Raw genomic sequence first — 18599 nt, 5'->3', positions numbered from 1 at the left:
TATATATAAATTCTTCAGATTTTTAGCTAAAATTTATGGAATCCAATTTCCACCAAGGGATATACGGAATTATATATATAATTTTATATAATTATATAAATTATATAAATATAAATTTATATAATAAAAAAAAAACTAAAAATAAAGTCAATTTTCTAAATGCAATGTTATTGATCTTATTGTGAATAATTCATCCATGCATGTTTAATTTTTTTAAAGTTGACCTTGTAATTCTTTATCGAAATGTCATAATAATTCAATCTTCCGGTAAAACATCAGACTTTTGTTGGACTTTCCCAATCATTTAGTCCGTTTAAAACCTGCTCCTCTTTTTACAATTATTACAGTACATAAGAAAATGTCTGTTGCTACTTCAGTGTTATCGCAAATTTAAACCTATTTTATTTGCATTTTGCCTTCATTTTAATTGCAATTATGCACGTTCTCTCCCCACATTTTAAATTCTCATTACTGCAACACAAAAAATATTTCATTGTCATTAATGTTATCCAGTAATGAAAGCCATTCTGTCAATACGGAATCAAACAAAAATGTAAAAAAAAAAATGTTAATAACATTTTCAAATTGTCATTACATTTAAATTACATTTTATTTTCCTTATGCAGAATGTAATTTCTCATATTGGACTTGCACATGTTCTTGGCAGATTTCATGTTCTTCGCATCCAAAATAAAAGTTTTTGTTTACATAATATATGCGTGTATTCTGTGTACATTTATTGTGTATATATAAATACAAACACATGCATGTATGTATTTAATAAAAATATGTTATGTTTATATATTAAATTTATATATAATATAAAATATAAGAATAGAAATATATACATATATATTTTCAAAATATATACAGTATGTGTGTGTATTTAAATATACATAATAAATATACACAGTACACATACATATATTATGTAAACAAATTTTTTTTATTTTGGATGCGATTAATCGCGATTAATCATTTGACAGCACTTCAGTGTTATCGCAAATTTAAACCTATTTTATTTGCATTTTGCCTTCATTTTAATTGCAATTATGCACGTTCTCTCCCCACATTTTAAATTCTCATTACTGCAACACAAAAAATATTTCATTGTCATTAATGTTATCCAGTAATGAAAGCCATTCCGTCAATACGGAATCAAACAAAAATGTAAAAAAAAAAATGTTAATAACATTTTCAAATTGTCATTACATTTAAATTACATTTTATTTTCCTTATGCAGAATGTAATTTCTCATATTGGACTTGCACATGTTCTTGGCAGATTTCATGTTCTTCACCCCTTTAGCCCGGCCTGTGAAGATCAGAAAGACATCTGGACATTTATCTTCAACATGGCCGAATAGTTTGCACCACAGCCAATTCTCCTGACACAGGGATATTTCATATTTTGTGCAACTCCGTGTTATGAAATACTCTTTGCAATATCTGGACTTATACTGCTATTGATTTCTGTATTTTTTTGTACCACCCAGATGGAGTACAATAAATGTCTTTTTGTTATTATCCTCATTCCTGTAGTTTTTTCTGTATGTTTTAATAGAGCCTGAATGGAGGCCCACGGTTCAGCAAGATTGTCCAGGAAGAGAAAGAAAAGCCATTCTGTCAATACGGAATCAAACAAAAATGTAAAAAAAAAAATGTTAATAACATTTTCAAATTGTCATTACATTTAAATTACATTTTATTTTCCTTATGCAGAATGTAATTTCTCATATTGGACTTGCACATGTTCTTGGCAGATTTCATGTTCTTCACCCCTTTAGCCCGGCCTGTGAAGATCAGAAAGACATCTGGACATTTATCTTCAACATGGCCGAATAGTTTGCACCACAGCCAATTCTCCTGACACAGGGATATTTCATATTTTGTGCAACTCCGTGTTATGAAATACTCTTTGCAATATCTGGACTTATACTGCTATTGATTTCTGTATTTTTTTGTACCACCCAGATGGAGTACAATAAATGTCTTTTTGTTATTATCCTCATTCCTGTAGTTTTTTCTGTATGTTTTAATAGAGCCTGAATGGAGGCCCACGGTTCAGCAAGATTGTCCAGGAAGAGAAAGAGAGAAGGTTCAAATGGAGAGGCAGAAGAGGGCGAGAAACCGCTGAAGTTAAAGCGATGCACAGTGGTGAGTGAGATAAAGGTGGTGTAAGTATGTGTACAGATGAGAGATGGTGTTTGAGCCCAAAGGCTGTGATGCTTCTTGCCCCTCAGGGTCTGCAATACCCAGCTCCATATGCAGATCAGCTCGAGTCAATGGAAGATAAGGCGTATCAGCGCGTCACCATGGAGGAAGCTCGCAAAGGCACTCCACGTAGGTTATTTGCCCTCTCTAGCGAACTCCTGCCACACACCCATTCAGATGCTCTGTGTTACTTTCATTCACTGACCGCATGACTGCATTCAGGTCAATTTATTGGCCATTATATACGGTCATGGCCAGAAATAATGCATATTTGTATTGCAACATTTTTGCATTATTTCAACATTGTATCCACACATGTATTTCAAAACAAAAAGGCTAAAAAAAGCTTATTACAAACTAACTTTGACTGTATTTACAACCTTTGGATGAACCTTTGTGATTCATTACATTCCTTCACCTCTCTAATGGCATTTTGGGCCACTTTTCTTCTTTCATATGTTGCTTCCAGACACAGTTATTGGTATTCAGTAGGATACACATCTGGATTTGTCACTTCTGAATTGTTTGTTTTTAACAATTCCAGGCTTTTGTCATACGTCGTCATTGTTGTTTTCAGGGTTATTGTCCTGTTGGAAGACAAATGGACCCATTTCACAGACTGTAATGACACCTTTCCACAGTTATTAACATTGTAAATCTAGTTTTTTTTTTATATTTCCAATTTTAAAAAAAATGCAGTGTATATTTATAACACTATATTTTGCGTTTTATTACCTTGGCAATAACTACAGAACGCTGGTTAACACAGGCGTGAGTCATTCTAATTCAACAGCTGAGGAAGTGATGGCAAATTTGACATCTTTTTCTTCCGACCAACATAATCGAGATACTTTTTTCCTCTTTTATAAATGCTATCATGGAATCTTTTTATTGCTACTGGGGCAAATTAAATTTGTTGTAGTTTCTGTTCACCACTGTATGAGAACCCTGGAAATATGAAAAGGGTCTGTTACCTTCGACTGAGACATATACATTTCTGAAACTTGGTTTTTAATTTAGTAAGTTTTAGTGATTGTGTTGTGTTTTTGTTATTTTACTATTTTTTTTAAAAATATATCTATGTGTCAGTAATGTCCAATTTTTTTGTTTTTGTCATTTTAGTACATCAAGTTAAGCTAAAAAAAAAAAAAAAAAAAAAAAGAAATGTTTGATGCATCGATATTACAAATCTATTCTGCTTTTTCTTTTAGAAATGAAAGAGTTTACTAAAATATGCCTATTCTGTGGACCCCTAAAAGAAATGCATATGTGGATACCAAAAGAAACATTGTTGCGTTACTTGACAAAAATGTAACCGTGCCAATATTTTGGGCCATGACTTTAGAAATTTTTAGAATGTTTCTATTTTAATCTATACTACCATTCAATGTTTTTGAAAGACGTATCTTATACTCACCAAGGCTGCATTTATCTGATTAAAAATCCAATAAAAACAGTAACATTGTAACGATTAAAAAAGCTATTTTTCTATTTGAATATATTTTAAAATGCCATTTATTCCTGTGCTACATTTTCATCATCATTACTCCAGTCTTCAGTGTCACATAGGGTTGGTACCAAATACACAAAATAATGATCTTTAAAATAGCATCATATGACCCCTTTAAGTGCAGGAAGGGAAACAACTTGCACACTGTTTGCGTGCAGCGCACACATCTGAAGCGCGAGCACAGAGAACAGTGGTCCCGATGCAGGTTCCCGACATGTGTCTGTTCTCGAACTGTTCCGTGCATTTCCACAAAGGTTGTTCTGGGCCAGAACTGACTTCTCTTTCACATTTATCGACCAGTATGCACAAAATACGTCGGTATATCATCATAAACACAGCCGTTTTTTTGTCTTAAGTGAACGTAAACAGATGAGAAAGAAAACGCATGTGTAACAGTATTTTTAGATCTGTGTGTTCGGTGTTAAAGAGACAGCAGTCTAATAAAGGTGCTGCCTATCATTAATGTTAATCAAAGAACAAAAGAAAATCATTAACTGACTGAATATCTTTCGTAAATTTAATGAGGATTAATCAATATTTTATTTATGAAGAGAAAACTCTACAGTGTTTTTAAACTTTTGATTTCAATTTCTGTACCTGACATTTGTTCAGTTTTATTTATTTATGCTATTGCTAATTAATTTGTTTACTTGTCTTTAACAATTTAATGTTTGAAATTTATATTAGTCTAGTTGTTTTTTTTCTGTGGTATTTTTTTGATAAAACCATAGACATAAAACAGAATAAATCTAAAATCTAAATATTTGACTTAAAATTTGTTTAATGAATTTTTTTCATCTTATTGGAATCGGAATTAGGAATCGATAAGAATCGAAATCGATAAGCAGAATCGGAACCGGAATCGGAATCGATAAAATTCAAACGATACCCAACCCTATGATCCTTCAGAAATCATTCTAGTATTTTTTATTATCAGTGTTGAAATTTTCGTAATATTTTTGTGGAAACTGACACGTTTCTTTTTATAAATAGAAAGAACGTTTATTTGAAATATTGTCACTTTTAATCAATTTAATGCATTCTTGCTGGAAAAAAAGTAGTCATTTCTTAATAAAAAATAAAATCGAATTATTGAACGGTACTATTTATACATAAAACACTTTGTTTTCTGTTGTTTACCTTTTATACTCACTTGAAATGTGTGTCTAAATGAAGTAGTTCCCACAAAAGCTGAAGTCCTTCTTATTGTTTTCAGCCGACAGGCCTGTGCGTGTGTACGCTGATGGCATCTTCGACATGTTCCACTCAGGACATGCCCGCGCTCTCATGCAGGCTAAATGCCTTTTCCCAAACACTCATCTTATTGTAGGTGGTAAGTAATCCTGAGCGCACAGTGTCTGTGGAGTTCTTGAACTGTTTATCATTCTGATCATATAGCACAGAGTCCGTCTGTATTTAGCGCCTCTCTCTCTGCAGTGTGTAGTGATGGCCTCACACACAAGTTAAAGGGCTTCACCGTCATGAACGAGGATGAACGCTATGACGCGGTCAGTCACTGTCGCTATGTGGACGAGGTGGTCCGGAATGCTCCGTGGACTCTCACGCCCGAGTTCCTCACCAAGCATCGGGTAAGACGAGAGAGAACTGAGCAGTAGTATAATACATATATTAGTGTTGGAGGAAGAAAGTAAAATGGGAAGCAAGGGGTGAGCCAATTAATTGTGTCTTTATGTAATGAACGACTGTTTTTTGATGCCTAAGATTGACTTTGTGGCCCATGATGATATCCCATACTGCTCAGCTGACAGTGATGATGTTTACAAGCACATCAAAGAAGCAGGTGAGGACAACAGCTTCAGAAAATGACCTTTATGTGTTTTTGATGCCGAAATCAATCTCTGCATCTGAAATTTCAGAGTATAAACTATAATCAGTGAAGAACTTATTATTTTAAAGGTGAAATATGCAGATTCTGCGCTACTACAGAAATAAAGCAAATACCACTATGATTAATACTTACAATATCTTGAAATTTTATCTGGGGCTTGACGGTAAAGAGCTAACATGTGTGGCAAAACTTGAGCTTACTTGTCGAGAAGAATTTCGATTGAAACCCAAACAATGGTTTTACTCCATTGTCTGTCTCTGTGTATTTGACCAAGTCTTTGAACTTTGGCTAGCACTTCTGTAAATGAATTACGCATCAGCCATGATCCCGTACTGGCTGAGCACCCTCTGGCTCCGCCTGCTACAGTAGCCACACCCCCAAACTCTTGCTATTGGTTGAGCTGGAAGGAGATTGTCAAATTTGAATGAACCACACTAAAAGTTTCTCACTGCAAAAAAAAAAGCTTATCTTACTTAGTATTTTTGTCTTGTTTCCGGTCAAAATATCTAAAAATTCTTAAATTAAGATGCATTTACTACATAAGCAAAGTGACATAAGATAATTTGTCTTGTTTCCAGGCAAAAAAAAAACCAAACTAAACTAAGTGCATTTTGCTTAAAATGAGTGAAATTATCTGCCAGTGGGGTAAGTAAAATATTCTTAAAAAAGAGTATTTTACTTAGCCCACTGGCAGATAATTTTACTTATTTTAAGCAAAATGCACTTAGTTTAGTTTTTCACCTGGAAACAAGACAAATTATCTTATGTCATTTAGCTTATCTAGTAAATGCATCTTAATTTAAGACTTTTTAGATATTTTGACCGGAAACAAGAGAAAAATGAGTAAGATAAGCCTTTTTTTGCAGTGCTGTGGTGCCTGAGAGGCTCAATATTTACACTTTTAGGGAAGATAAACCCATGAATGGCAAACTGATAGTAGTTAGTTGGCAATAAACTGGGTTAGGAGAATGTATTTTGACAAAACATTCGTTGGTTGATTGGAAACTAAATGTCCTTGTTCTTAACTGGTATGCTAATCTTTAAAACCTTCCCAAGGAATGTTCGCACCAACCCAACGGACAGAGGGCATTTCCACCTCTGACGTCATCACACGCATCGTACGAGATTATGACGTCTACGTCAGACGGAATCTTCAACGTGGCTACACCGCAAAAGAGCTTAATGTCAGCTTCATCAATGTGAGCGTTCATTCGTTTACTAGTAGAAAATGGTCTCAAGATTAAGATTCGATATTAGAAATTAGATTTTCTTAATCAATGTGTTGCTGTGCATTATTACCGACACACAGGAAAAGAAGTACAACCTTCAGGAGCGTGTGGACAAGGTGAAGAAGAAGGTGAAGGACGTGGAGGAGAAGAGTAAAGAGTTTGTGCAGAAGGTGGAGGAGAAGAGCATCGACCTGATCCAGAAATGGGAAGAGAAGTCCCGCGAGTTCATCGGCAACTTCCTGCAGATGTTTGGACCGGAGGGAGCATTGGTGAGTATCTCTTTAACAATAGCTATATCCTAAAACTGCAAACTCTGCATCCTGTCTTCATATGTGATTGAGTTGGAATGCTCTATGCCTCTCGCCACTCAAAATTGCACATCAGGGACGCGACTCTAGGTTGATTCCAGAATAGTTTGATGTTAGCATGTTGTTACACTAATGATGCAATATTCTTTTAAGCATAAAACTACACATTTTAGGTAAAATAGTCTATTTATTTAGAAATATACCCGCAGGCAGCAATTATCAGGGTCCAAGCATCAGTAGTTAAAGGGTTAGTTCACCCAAAAATGAAAATTCTGTCATTAATTACTCACCCTCATGTCGATCCAAACCTGTAAGACCTTTGTTCGTCTTCGGAACACAAATTAAGATATTTTTGATGTATTCCGAGAGCTCTCTGACCCTCCCATAGACAGCAAGAATCCTAACACGATCAAGGCTCAGAAACGTAGCAAGGACATCGTTAAAATAATCCATGTGGCATCAGTGGTTCAACCGTAATTTTACGAAGCTACGAGAATACTTTGTGCGCAAAGAAAACAAAAATAATGACTTTATTCAACAATTCGTCTCCTCTGCGTCACCCCATAGCACCATTTTGGAGAGTATCACATACGTAAACAACATATGCAACGTGGATACGTTGTTTATGTTCAGATCAAAGAGTAAACAACGTATGTAACGTATCTGCGTAAGGTGCTGCTGACACAGAACAGCATACATTGTTTACGAATGTGATACTCTCCAAAATGGCACCAGGGTGACACGGAGGTTACGGTTGAACCACTGATGCCACATGGATTATTTTAACGATGTCCTTGCTACGTTTCTGAGCCTTGATCGTGTTAGGATTCTTGCTGTCTATGCAGGGTCAGAGAGCTCTCGGAATTCATCAGAAATATCTTAATTTGTGTTCCGAAGATGAACGAAGGTCTTACAGGTTTGGATCGACACGAGGGTGAGTAATTAATGACAGAATTTTCATTTTTGGGTGAACTAACCCTTTAAGACAAAGAGGTGGTACAATTGTGGTGTATCTTTTTGTTATTAGTGTAAAGTCAACAATCTCCACATACTGTAAGTTAGGGTTTAATGAAACTGACGAGTCTTATTTGAAGAATATGTTAGCATGTGTACAAAGATGCCGCATACCAATTTACAACTTGTTGGATCATATGGTTGTGGAGTTAACGTTTTTGATAACAGAATTTGACAAAACTTGGTGGGTGTCTTCAGAATGTCCTGTTGTCTCTAAGTAATGAAATTTCTAAGTTTCATTAAAGGTGCAATAGGTGATTGTCTTCAGAAACATTTTTTGTTAGGCTGGTTGAAAGTCTCTTCACATCCCGATAGCAATCATTAAGTTAAGTGGTCTCGCACGCTGTGCAGACGGAGCGAGAATGGCAGACAAACATCAACAACCCTACCTTCCTTCCTGGTATTGTAGTACTTCTGCCAGTTTTCTCGCCGGTGAATGACACATGATGTAGGCATCCCAGCGGTTCCCAATTCCAGTCCTCGCGCACATATTTTGCATGTCTCGCTTAGTTAACACACCCGATTCAGATAACCAACTCGTTAGAAGTGAGCTACGTGCATGAACTGTGTTCCGATCGATATGATCCCTACACAGTGTTCATTGCTCCCTACTCCCTGAGCAGGGGTTTACTTCACTTCAGAACATGGACTGGAATTGGGAATCGCTGATGTAGCCTATTGTAGTAATGTTGTCTCTGGCATTCTGGTCTTTGAGCGTATATGCGTTCAGGGGGCGTGGCTTTGGACGGCGATTGCAGGGAGGGTGGGACGTTCGCTTTCAGTGCTATCAGGCTAAAGTTAGCATTTTCCAAGATCTCCTACTGCACCTTTAAGTTTAGACATTGGCAGATATAGGTCATGTCATTAAAAATGGGCATCGTCTGACCAATTTATTCACTTATTCACAATGCTTTGATGAATGTCAATCATTTTAAGAACTTTTTGTCATGATGGTCTGAGGATGATGTGTGCCACGTTTTATGGGAATCAGACCAACAGCCTAGGAGGAGTTCAAAAAAGTAGATTTTTTTTTTGTGTGTGGAAAATGCAATATGGCAGTTTTTTTTTTTTAAATACAAATTTAGTTGTCAGTATTGAATGAAACTGGTAAAGCTAGCAATGCTAAGATCAGTGGTTTGATTTCCCAAGGAACACATTTTTTTCCCCAACTGCACACTTAGCAGTGCATTCTGGGATTGCCTTAGCCCAGAAACATACAACGTGCGAGTACATGAAACCAAAAGCATCTAGTTATGTAACTTTGCATTTTATTTGCTCTGTGCAGTGTTGCATGTTGTCGCTGTGTGAAATGTGTCGGAAAGCAATTTATAACTTCGCAAAACCATTCGTGTTTGCTCTGTTCAGACTGCAAAAACCCAAAAATTAACATTCAAACCTGTTTAACTTACTTTCTTCTGTGAAACTAAGCTAACTGAGACTTGTTTTAGCACTTGCATATCATTGCTCTTTTCTTGATTTTGATTGCTTCCATTGTCCTCATTTGGAAGTTGCTTTGGATAAAAGCGTCTGCTAAATGACTAAATGTAAATGTAATCATGAATGAGAACCCTGTTTTTTAAATGAAAATAGCAGTTGTTAATGGAACAAATTAAAATAAGAAAAGTGATTTCATCTTGATTTTTAAACGTTTTAGCTTATTTTAAACCGGGTTTAATCTTATTTTAAATTAATTTAAGCCATCCTGCGGCCTTCTGGTTGAGAAGCACTGTTTTAAAGTCATGAATCTAAAAATGAAAAGCCATTATGGCCTCCGTAGGTATCAGTAGCTATGTTTCCATCCACCTATTTCTCACAAATATCACAAATACCCATGACTCCGCTCAAGGTCTCTTATAGGCTATGTGTTGTTCTTCCTCTCTAACAGAAGCACATGCTGAAGGAGGGAAAAGGGCGAATGCTTCAGGCCATCAGTCCGCGGCACAGCCCCAGCAGCAGTCCCACACGCGAGCGTTCCCCGTCTCCAACCTTCCGTCTGCCCTTCTTCACCAAAACCTCCCCGCCCTCCTCGCCCTCGTCCCATCACAGCAGCGCCCTGTCCGGCTACACCTACGCTGCCCGCGGGCTGGCCATCAGCGAAGACGAGGAGGACGATGAAGATTAGAGTGCCACAGCGCACCACGCATCCGTCTTCCAATACTGGCAATCCAACCTCAGAAACGAAGCAATCCTTACACGACCCATGGGTTTCGCTCGCTGTATTACTAACACACACAAAGGGTTCAAATGGAGCGATGTCTAGAACGTTAGTGACGGAGTCGGTTCCAACTTGAGGGGTTTTTAAGTCATTGTCAACGATGGGATGCGAGTATTCAAACTCCAGCGTCTCGTCTTGAATCACGCTGGATTGGCGTGTGTTTTAAAACGAGTGCGCATGGTGTTAATGGGTTTCATTTTTGTTTTAAGTTCCGTTTTAATGTTCTTATCGTAATATATAATTGTTAGACATCTCGTAAGTCACGTGTCTCTTGGGGGCGAGACTGATGTCTAACGTTGAAAACGCTGCGAGGCGAACTGTAAGATAAAAGCTAATTATCTAAATACAAGAGCTAAAAAATTTAAATGATTTGTCTGTATTACAAGGTGCGTAATCAGTGTTGCCGTGGTAACAATTCTACTAATTAGAAAAATACGCCAATATTATACAGGCATGACTTGAGTGGAAAATGATAGTTTGTCTACATGAATTTGGTGTGTTATGCTTTAGTAAAGGTCAGAATTCCAAATTTGAACACTGCGTTTTAAAAATATATGCTTAATAACCTAAAGAGTTGTCTGTTTTTACTGTAAAAATGAAAGTATGTTATTTCATCACCGCACAATGCCCTGTTTATCTCTCACTGTGATTGTTTTCTTTCAAAGAGCTCTTAATGGATATCCTAAAACATAGGTTGAAGAGCTAGTTTTCCAAGTTCGCTTTAGATCTTTGGACTCAAGCTTGATAATTACATAATTAGGTTCTGCAAAATGAGTCTTGCATGTTTTGAAGTCAAACCAATGGAGCTGTTGATAATTGTTAAGGAATGAAACCACTTAAAAGGAATATTCTGGGTTAAATACAACTTAAACTCAACAGTCGGTGTCCAGTGAAGAGTTATATACAATGCAGTTGTTTTAAGAGTTATACTGTTAATCAGTTGAGGGACAAAATGATGTACTGTGGTGAATGACAGAAGCTTAACTTGTATTTAACCCTTAACATTCACTTTGAAGAGCTTTGTCACCATTTTTTATGTACGTGTATGGATATGCAATGGTCAGTTTTAGACGGTACATGTTTAAATTGAGATTGTACCACCAGTGATTATAATATCTATGTTCTGTTATCTCATTTCATGATTTGATGAGAGGCGGAGACTCAACAAACTGCTGTCCAGACTTGCACTGATGTCAGAATTCAACTATTGTTATGCAAATAGTTAATGCTTAATTTTCATGGTAATGTCTGTTTTCCAGCCTCTTGACTTTTCCTTTGCACAAATTAAGTGACTCTAGGAGAGATTATTTTATTAACTTTGCCTTCCCTTATCCTGTCAGCTTTTGATTGTACAGGATGTCAACAGACAGGAAGACAAATAAATAGTGTCTAATGTACAAGATGGGGTGTTGTATTTTGTTCTACCATCTAATTTACTACCAAGATGTAACGCGTATGGGTATGCATAAATGCAGCACAGTACAAATATGAAATATATAGATGTGCAGTGCTGGTAGATAACTTGTAAATTGTAGTTTGTTACGGATTCCAAAATTTACATGACAAAATTGTAGTTAGTAATGTAATCTATTACACATTTTAGGTAAAATAATCAGACTACTTTTTGATTACTCGACCTTTGACTTTATTTCTATTGTGTGAATCATGTTATGTAATCAATAAAAAAATTAACTGCAGTCTGATTACAAGTATTTTAAAATGTAATATAATCTAATTACAAGTACTTAATTTTTGGAATCTGATTACATAATCCAGATTATATGTGACCCTGGACCACAAAACCAGAGAAAAAAATATGGAATCTGAGGGTGTAAAAAATATATACGTATATATATATATATATAAAAATATTGAGAAAATCACCTTTAAAGTTGTCCAAATTAAGTTGTTAGCAATGCATATTAGTAATCAAAAAGTAAGTTTTGATATATTTACAGTAGGAAATTTACAAAATATCTTCATGGAACATGATCTTTACTTAATATCCTAATGATTTTTGGCATAAAAGAAAAATTGATCATTTTGACCCATACAATGTATTGTTGGCTATTGCTACAAATATACCCCAGCGACTTAAGACTGCTTTTGTGCTCCAGGCTCACATATGTTACATGTAAACTGAAGAGAAAGGAGTCTTTGAATGACAAATACACACCAACACAATGTTTTTTCCTCATTATTTATTTATACTGAACTAAACAGTCACAGAGAGATAGCGATAAGATACAGAGAGTATGACCAATGGGAGAATAACCAACAACAAAATGGACAGAGGTCCCCTTAAGACCGACTACAGCGAATCAGGAAGCTGGGCTTTGACTGACAGACAGACACACACTGCACCACCCACTGCTCTTCACTGGATCTGTTCATTACAGCACTCGAACAAACACATACGGGTAACTACGATTCACATTTTGCATATTTTTTTTTTATAATTAGCCTTTTTAATTCATCCACAAATCTTGAGGAGAGGGGAAGGAGGGAAACATAGTATATTTATAGGGGAGTAAGAGCTGGTCCCTCTGCTCAGCGGCTTATTAGCAGCGCGTCTCGTAGATTCCACTGCGTCCGATGTATCGCACCCATTTAATCACATCGTGGTCACTGTAGTTGAGTTTCGACTCGAATACCTTCAGGTAACGAACCTTCAGCCCAGAGGGAGCAAACGGAACCTGAGACAGAGGAAGATAACGGAGGAAATACATCAGAGATGTGTGCTGCTAAAAGGGAACTAATAGTTGAATAACATATGTCAGATAAACTATTATTTTACATAAAATATAAGACAATAATGATACAAATATATGAAAATATACAAAAGTAATTAGTTTGAATCTAACGTACAAACTTTCACTAAAAATGAACAACATTCAACTGTTAGCTTATTGAGGAAAAAAAAAAGAATCAAGCTAATATTCTTTTATTCATTAGAAGTAGGTAAATTGAATTTTTTTAGTTGATTTTTAAAAAAAATATTTATATTTACTGCTAAATTCAATCACAAATCAACTGTATCCAAAGTTATTTTAGTTCAAAAGAAGCACCGCAAACCTTATATATAAAATATTCAAATATCATTCAACCCTGATAGTCAACTTATTGAGATACAAAGCCCATTTTAATTTAAGAGAAATGCAAGATGGTAAATTAATATTTTGAGTTGCTAATTTTTTCATGTATGTATTGCTAAAATAAAAACACAAAAATTAAAATTGTATCCAAACATGTCCAGATTTGAGTTAATTACAAAAAAAAGCACAGCAAACCTCATTAAAAAAAACATTAACATATCAATTAATTCAACCCTGTTAACCTGTTTATTGATTAAAAAGAACAAGCTAATGTTTTCTGTCATTTATAAGAAACATATGTTAGTAAATAGATGTTTTCTGATAATGTTTTAAATCAATATTTATATTTATCGCTAAATTACAATTACACAAATCAAGGTTTTAAACGATCCAAAGATGTCCATGTTTTATTTAGTTAAAAAAAGTACCACAAATCTCAGAAAAATATAAATTCACTCAACCCCGTTACTCCGCTTTTTGACAAAAATTAGCACATTTTTTCTTATTTATGAGCAAAACAAGTTTGTAAATAGATAGTTTATCAATGTCTATATATTGGCTGCTACATTAAGTCACACAAATTAGGGTTTTAAAGTGTATTCAAACATGGCCACATTTTACTTTATAGTAAAGAAAATAAAATAGTACAGTATAAAAAATAAAACGGCTATTATAAACATAATATTTAGTTTGACATCATAAGGTGGACGAACAAGTTTTTCGGAAGGTTAAAGGGTTAGTTCAGCCAAAAATGAAAACTCTGTCATTAATTACTCGCCCTCAAGTCGTTCAAAACCTATAAGACTTTCGTTCATCTTCAGAACTCAAATGAAGATATTTTTGATGAAATCCGAGAGCTTTCTGACCCTTCATAGACGGCAAGGGAACTCTCCCCTTTTCCCGGGAGAGAAGAAATAGTTGAATAAAGTTATTTTAATTTTCTTTGCACACAAAAAGTATTCTCGTAGCTTTGTAAAATTACGACTGAACCACTGATGTCACAAGGACTAATTTTACCGATGTCCTTACTACATTTCTGTGCCTTGACTGTGGTAGTTCCCTTGCTGTCTATGCAGGGTCAGAGAGCTCTCGGATTTCATCAGAAATATCTTCATTTGAGTTCTGAAGATGAACGAAGGTCTTACAGGCTTTGAACGACATGAGGGCGAGTAATTAATGACAGAATTTTTCATTTTTGGCTGAACCAACCCTTTCAGCACCTCCTTTTACCAATCATTTGTTGGAAAAAAAAAAAGTAGGGAAAAAAACATACTTTGTACCATTTATGTATAAAGTGGCATTTAGCGATGTAGCAATCAAAAACACTCACCTCAAAGTTCATGGAAATGGGTGGACGGGCCCACTTCTTCTTATCATTAGTGGGCAGCAGCTCGATCTCAGCACTGATCTGAGACTCCTTCATTCCTGCCATGCGTTTGATCCTGAGCAGACAGACGGGGTGACATGAATGAGTATATACACACACAAACACCAAACGCAGAGGAATGTCAAGATGACAGTGACACTTACTTCCACACGATGGCATTCTCACTGGCCTTGTATTTAGCTTTTCCTTTCATACAGATCACCTGCACTCCACTAGTGTTCAGAGGTGTAGGAATACGCACCTGTTCAAAACAACATTTCTTTTTCTCATAAACAATGTGAAAATGTGTAATGTTATGTCTATATAGTCTCTTTTAACTGACCTCTATTTTCTGTGCCAGGAGCGAGGGCTTGAAATTAGATTTGATGACAACTTTGACCTCCAGCTTTGTGCGCCCAACCTCTCGAACCAGTGGAATGACCCGGAAGGGCAGGATTATGTCCTTAGTGGTGCGATACCTGCACACGCAGATTGAGGATGTGTTGAGACCGAGTCAGACTGTAGTGTGAAGACAGACGGAAGCTGAACTGACCTCATGAGCTCATACTCCCCATCAGGAGGAATGAAACTGATGCTGCGCTCCGAGTCAAACTTGCTGAGACGCACACACTGATGGAAAGTGCAGTCATCGATGGCTATGGACTGTTTGCCACTGGTAGAAATGATAGAGAAACGAAGACAGTGAGAGTTTGATATTTGTCAAATATGAGAATAAACTGCATTACCACTGACAAAAATATCAAAAATCTAATTAAATCAAGTAAAATCACTGCTGTACTTTTAAAAACTAGGGATGTATTGAAAGTTTCACCTCATTTTCATTATAGCCAATAACTGCCAATATGAAACCTACACTACGGTTTCAAAAGTTTGAGGTCAGGAATTTAAATTTTTTTTTTTAAAGTAAATTAATACTTTTATTCAGCAAGGATGCATTAAAGATTTATCAGAAGTGAAAGTTAATGCATTTATAATTTTGTATAATTCAAATAAACGCTGTTAATTTCTCTATTTATTAAAGAATCCTGAAAAAATGATCATAGTTTCCACTAAAATATATAAGATAATAATAATAATAATAATATTTCTGAAGGATCATGTGACACTGAAGACTGGAGTAATGATGCTGAAATTGATATTTGTCAAATATGAGAATAAACTGTATTACCACTGACAAAAATATCAAAAATCTAATTAAATCAAGTAAAATCACTGCTGTACTTTTAAAAACTAGGGATGTATTGAAAGTTTCACCTCATTTTCATTATAGCCAATAACTGCCAATATGAAACCTACACTACGGTTTCAAAAGTTTGAGGTCAGGAATTTAAATTTTTTTTTTTAAAGTAAATTAATACTTTTATTCAGCAAGGATGCATTAAAGATTTATCAGAAGTGAAAGTTAATGCATTTATAATTTTGTATAATTCAAATAAACGCTGTTACTTTCTCTATTTATTAAAGAATCCTGAAAAAATGATCATAGTTTCCACTAAAATATATAAGATAATAATAATAATAAGATTTCTGAAGGATCATGTGACACTGAAGACTGGAGTAATGATGCTGAAAATTCAGCTTTGATCACAGGAATAAACTACGTTTTAAAATATAAGTTATTTTACATTGTAACAATACTTTATAATATTACTGTTATTGCTATATGTTTGATCAAATAAATGCAGCCTTGGTGAGAATAAGAAACATTTTACAGACTCCAAACCTTTGAACGGTAGTGTACATTGCTATGTTGTTTAAAAAAAATAGTTTAGAATGAAATCTTCGAATGGTCTTGTAATCTGGCATTGAAATAGAGTAGCGAGATGGAATTTGAAATCAAATCGAATCCCTGAATTTATAATGATACAATTTTAAAAATGCTAGTAATGGTCGATGTATATAATATATAAATAATAAATAAACTAAATGGAAATAGTAATAAAAGACACTCATATATGTTGTACAGTTTAAAAGCACAACTAACATAAAACTGAACGCAGAAATATAAAGATACAATACCTTCCCCCTAACTCACTGTGGTAGCACAGAGAAAAAGAGACGCAACAAAAACAGACAGCTTCAAAAATCTAAATAAACCACACACTTTACAATCAAACATGTTTGAAAATTCTGGATCGAGAAACACAAAATCCAGACATAAAGACAAAACGTAATTTTCAAAGCAAATAAGAGAGGAGACAGACAAGCAAAAGCTCTGCATTAGTGCATGAGGCACTCTGAAACCTTTTCCCAGGATCGTCAGTAGTCCCTCCTTTCCCCTGTTTGTCAATGACGATTTTGTCATTCATGCCAAACTTGCATTCAGGCATTCCACTCAGATAGCTCTTCATCATCACACGACCGGAGACGTGAGCGCTCAGGACCTGACCTGTCGGGATGACACACAGTAGTATGTGAATGGTTTGGCTCTAATAACTAAAGACACACACTCACGAGTCCTCAGGCAGTGCCGTCTCACCCTGTGGAGACATGAGTTTCCTCCTTTCCCCTGTTTGTCAATGACGATTTTGTCATTCATGCCAAACTTGCATTCAGGCATTCCACTCAGATAGCTCTTCATCATCACACGACCGGAGACGTGAGCGCTCAGGACCTGACCTGTCGGGATGACACACAGTAGTATGTGAATGGTTTGGCACTAATAACTAAAGACACACACTCACGAGTCCTCAGGCAGTGCCGTCTCACCCTGTGGAGACATGAGCAGGTTGACGCTCTCCAGCACATCCAGGAAGAGCTCGTTGCGGCGATACTTGATGCCTTCACGACGCCAACCGATTTGCCCGGTCACCTGGCTGGTGATCTGAGACTGCTCCTCCTTAGTCTGAGGACAATAATGGACCACCGAAGATTTAGGAAGGTCACCCTAACAGACTATTTTGAAGCGTGGTAGAAGTGTCTACATACTTTGAGGCCACTAGTACTATAGTGTAATCTGAGAAAGACCTAAAATCAAATACATTTACACATACCTGATGCTGCAGCCAGACACGTCCAGAAAAGCAAGAAAGAAAAGAGAAATGTTTTATATTAGAATCTGCACAGACAACATGGGCAGAGCTCAAAAAAAAAAAAAGGGGAAAAAGAAAAATGCTAAACTTGCTCTATTAAGCCAGGGCTAAATGTATCATGTACAAGCATTTTTATCCCTTTCACATGGAAACATTTGGAAATTCTAGCTGTTAACTCTCTAAACTTAACATTTTATAAAAACAAAACATTTACGTATAATCTTTTTTTACACACAAACGCACAGAGTATACAAAAAAATAAATATTAAAATGTTTAAATGTGCATTTTAGAAATTTAAAATGTTTAGATAAAAAAAATTATGTGGAAAAGAAATACAATTTTAAACATTTTATATATTATACATAATATAATGTTTAAATGTTAAAATTTAAAATGTTTTTGATAAAAATCATTTGCATGGAATAAAAAAAATTATATATAATTTGTAACATTTACATAAAATATGTAAATGTTAATCTAAAAATTTTTAAATGTCAATCTATAATATAAACAAAATGTAATTTATTTATTTTTTGTGCTAGGGACAGTGAAAATATTGGGAGCCCTAGATGTAACGATTCACTCAACTCACGATACGATTCACGATACTGATTTCACAATACAATTTTCCCCAGAATTTTCTTTTTTAACAAAATGAGATTTAAGACAAAATATAAATGAAAAGGTGTACTTTTATTATTTCTCCAACAAAATGCTGCACATTTCTTTGTGAAATTGAAATATGT

At 35.3% G+C, this 18599-nt stretch overlaps 2 protein-coding genes across 2 annotated transcripts in view; one reads left to right on the top strand and one right to left on the bottom strand.

Moving 5' to 3' along the window:
• The window catches only part of pcyt1aa (phosphate cytidylyltransferase 1A, choline a), a 13489-nt gene extending 1730 nt beyond the window's left edge, over positions 1–11759 (top strand). The window contains exons 2-9 of the mRNA XM_016537418.1: positions 2042–2156; positions 2243–2342; positions 4940–5056; positions 5161–5312; positions 5446–5524; positions 6629–6771; positions 6882–7070; positions 10009–11759. Of these exons, the coding sequence (XP_016392904.1) occupies positions 2049–2156; positions 2243–2342; positions 4940–5056; positions 5161–5312; positions 5446–5524; positions 6629–6771; positions 6882–7070; positions 10009–10245 (1125 nt within the window). The 5' untranslated portion in view covers positions 2042–2048 and the 3' untranslated portion in view covers positions 10246–11759. The remainder of the gene's footprint in view (positions 1–2041; positions 2157–2242; positions 2343–4939; positions 5057–5160; positions 5313–5445; positions 5525–6628; positions 6772–6881; positions 7071–10008) is intronic.
• Positions 11760–12522: 763 nt separating this feature from the next.
• LOC107727484 (AP-2 complex subunit mu-A-like) overlaps positions 12523–18599 on the bottom strand; it is a gene marked incomplete at its 5' end in the record, with an annotated part of 6817 nt that continues 740 nt past the window's right edge. The window contains 9 exons of the mRNA XM_016537356.1: positions 12523–13034; positions 14764–14875; positions 14964–15061; positions 15143–15278; positions 15353–15472; positions 16840–16854; positions 17065–17209; positions 17530–17665; positions 17814–17819. Of these exons, the coding sequence (XP_016392842.1) occupies positions 12900–13034; positions 14764–14875; positions 14964–15061; positions 15143–15278; positions 15353–15472; positions 16840–16854; positions 17065–17209; positions 17530–17665; positions 17814–17819 (903 nt within the window). The remainder of the gene's footprint in view (positions 13035–14763; positions 14876–14963; positions 15062–15142; positions 15279–15352; positions 15473–16839; positions 16855–17064; positions 17210–17529; positions 17666–17813; positions 17820–18599) is intronic.

Source organism: Sinocyclocheilus rhinocerous, unplaced genomic scaffold (assembly GCF_001515625.1).
Source record: "Sinocyclocheilus rhinocerous isolate Xijiao unplaced genomic scaffold, SAMN03320098_v1.1 scaffold306, whole genome shotgun sequence".
Lineage (NCBI taxonomy): Eukaryota > Metazoa > Chordata > Actinopteri > Cypriniformes > Cyprinidae > Sinocyclocheilus > Sinocyclocheilus rhinocerous.
Note: the sequence above shows the minus strand (reverse complement) of the source record. Positions and strands in the feature narration are given on the sequence as shown.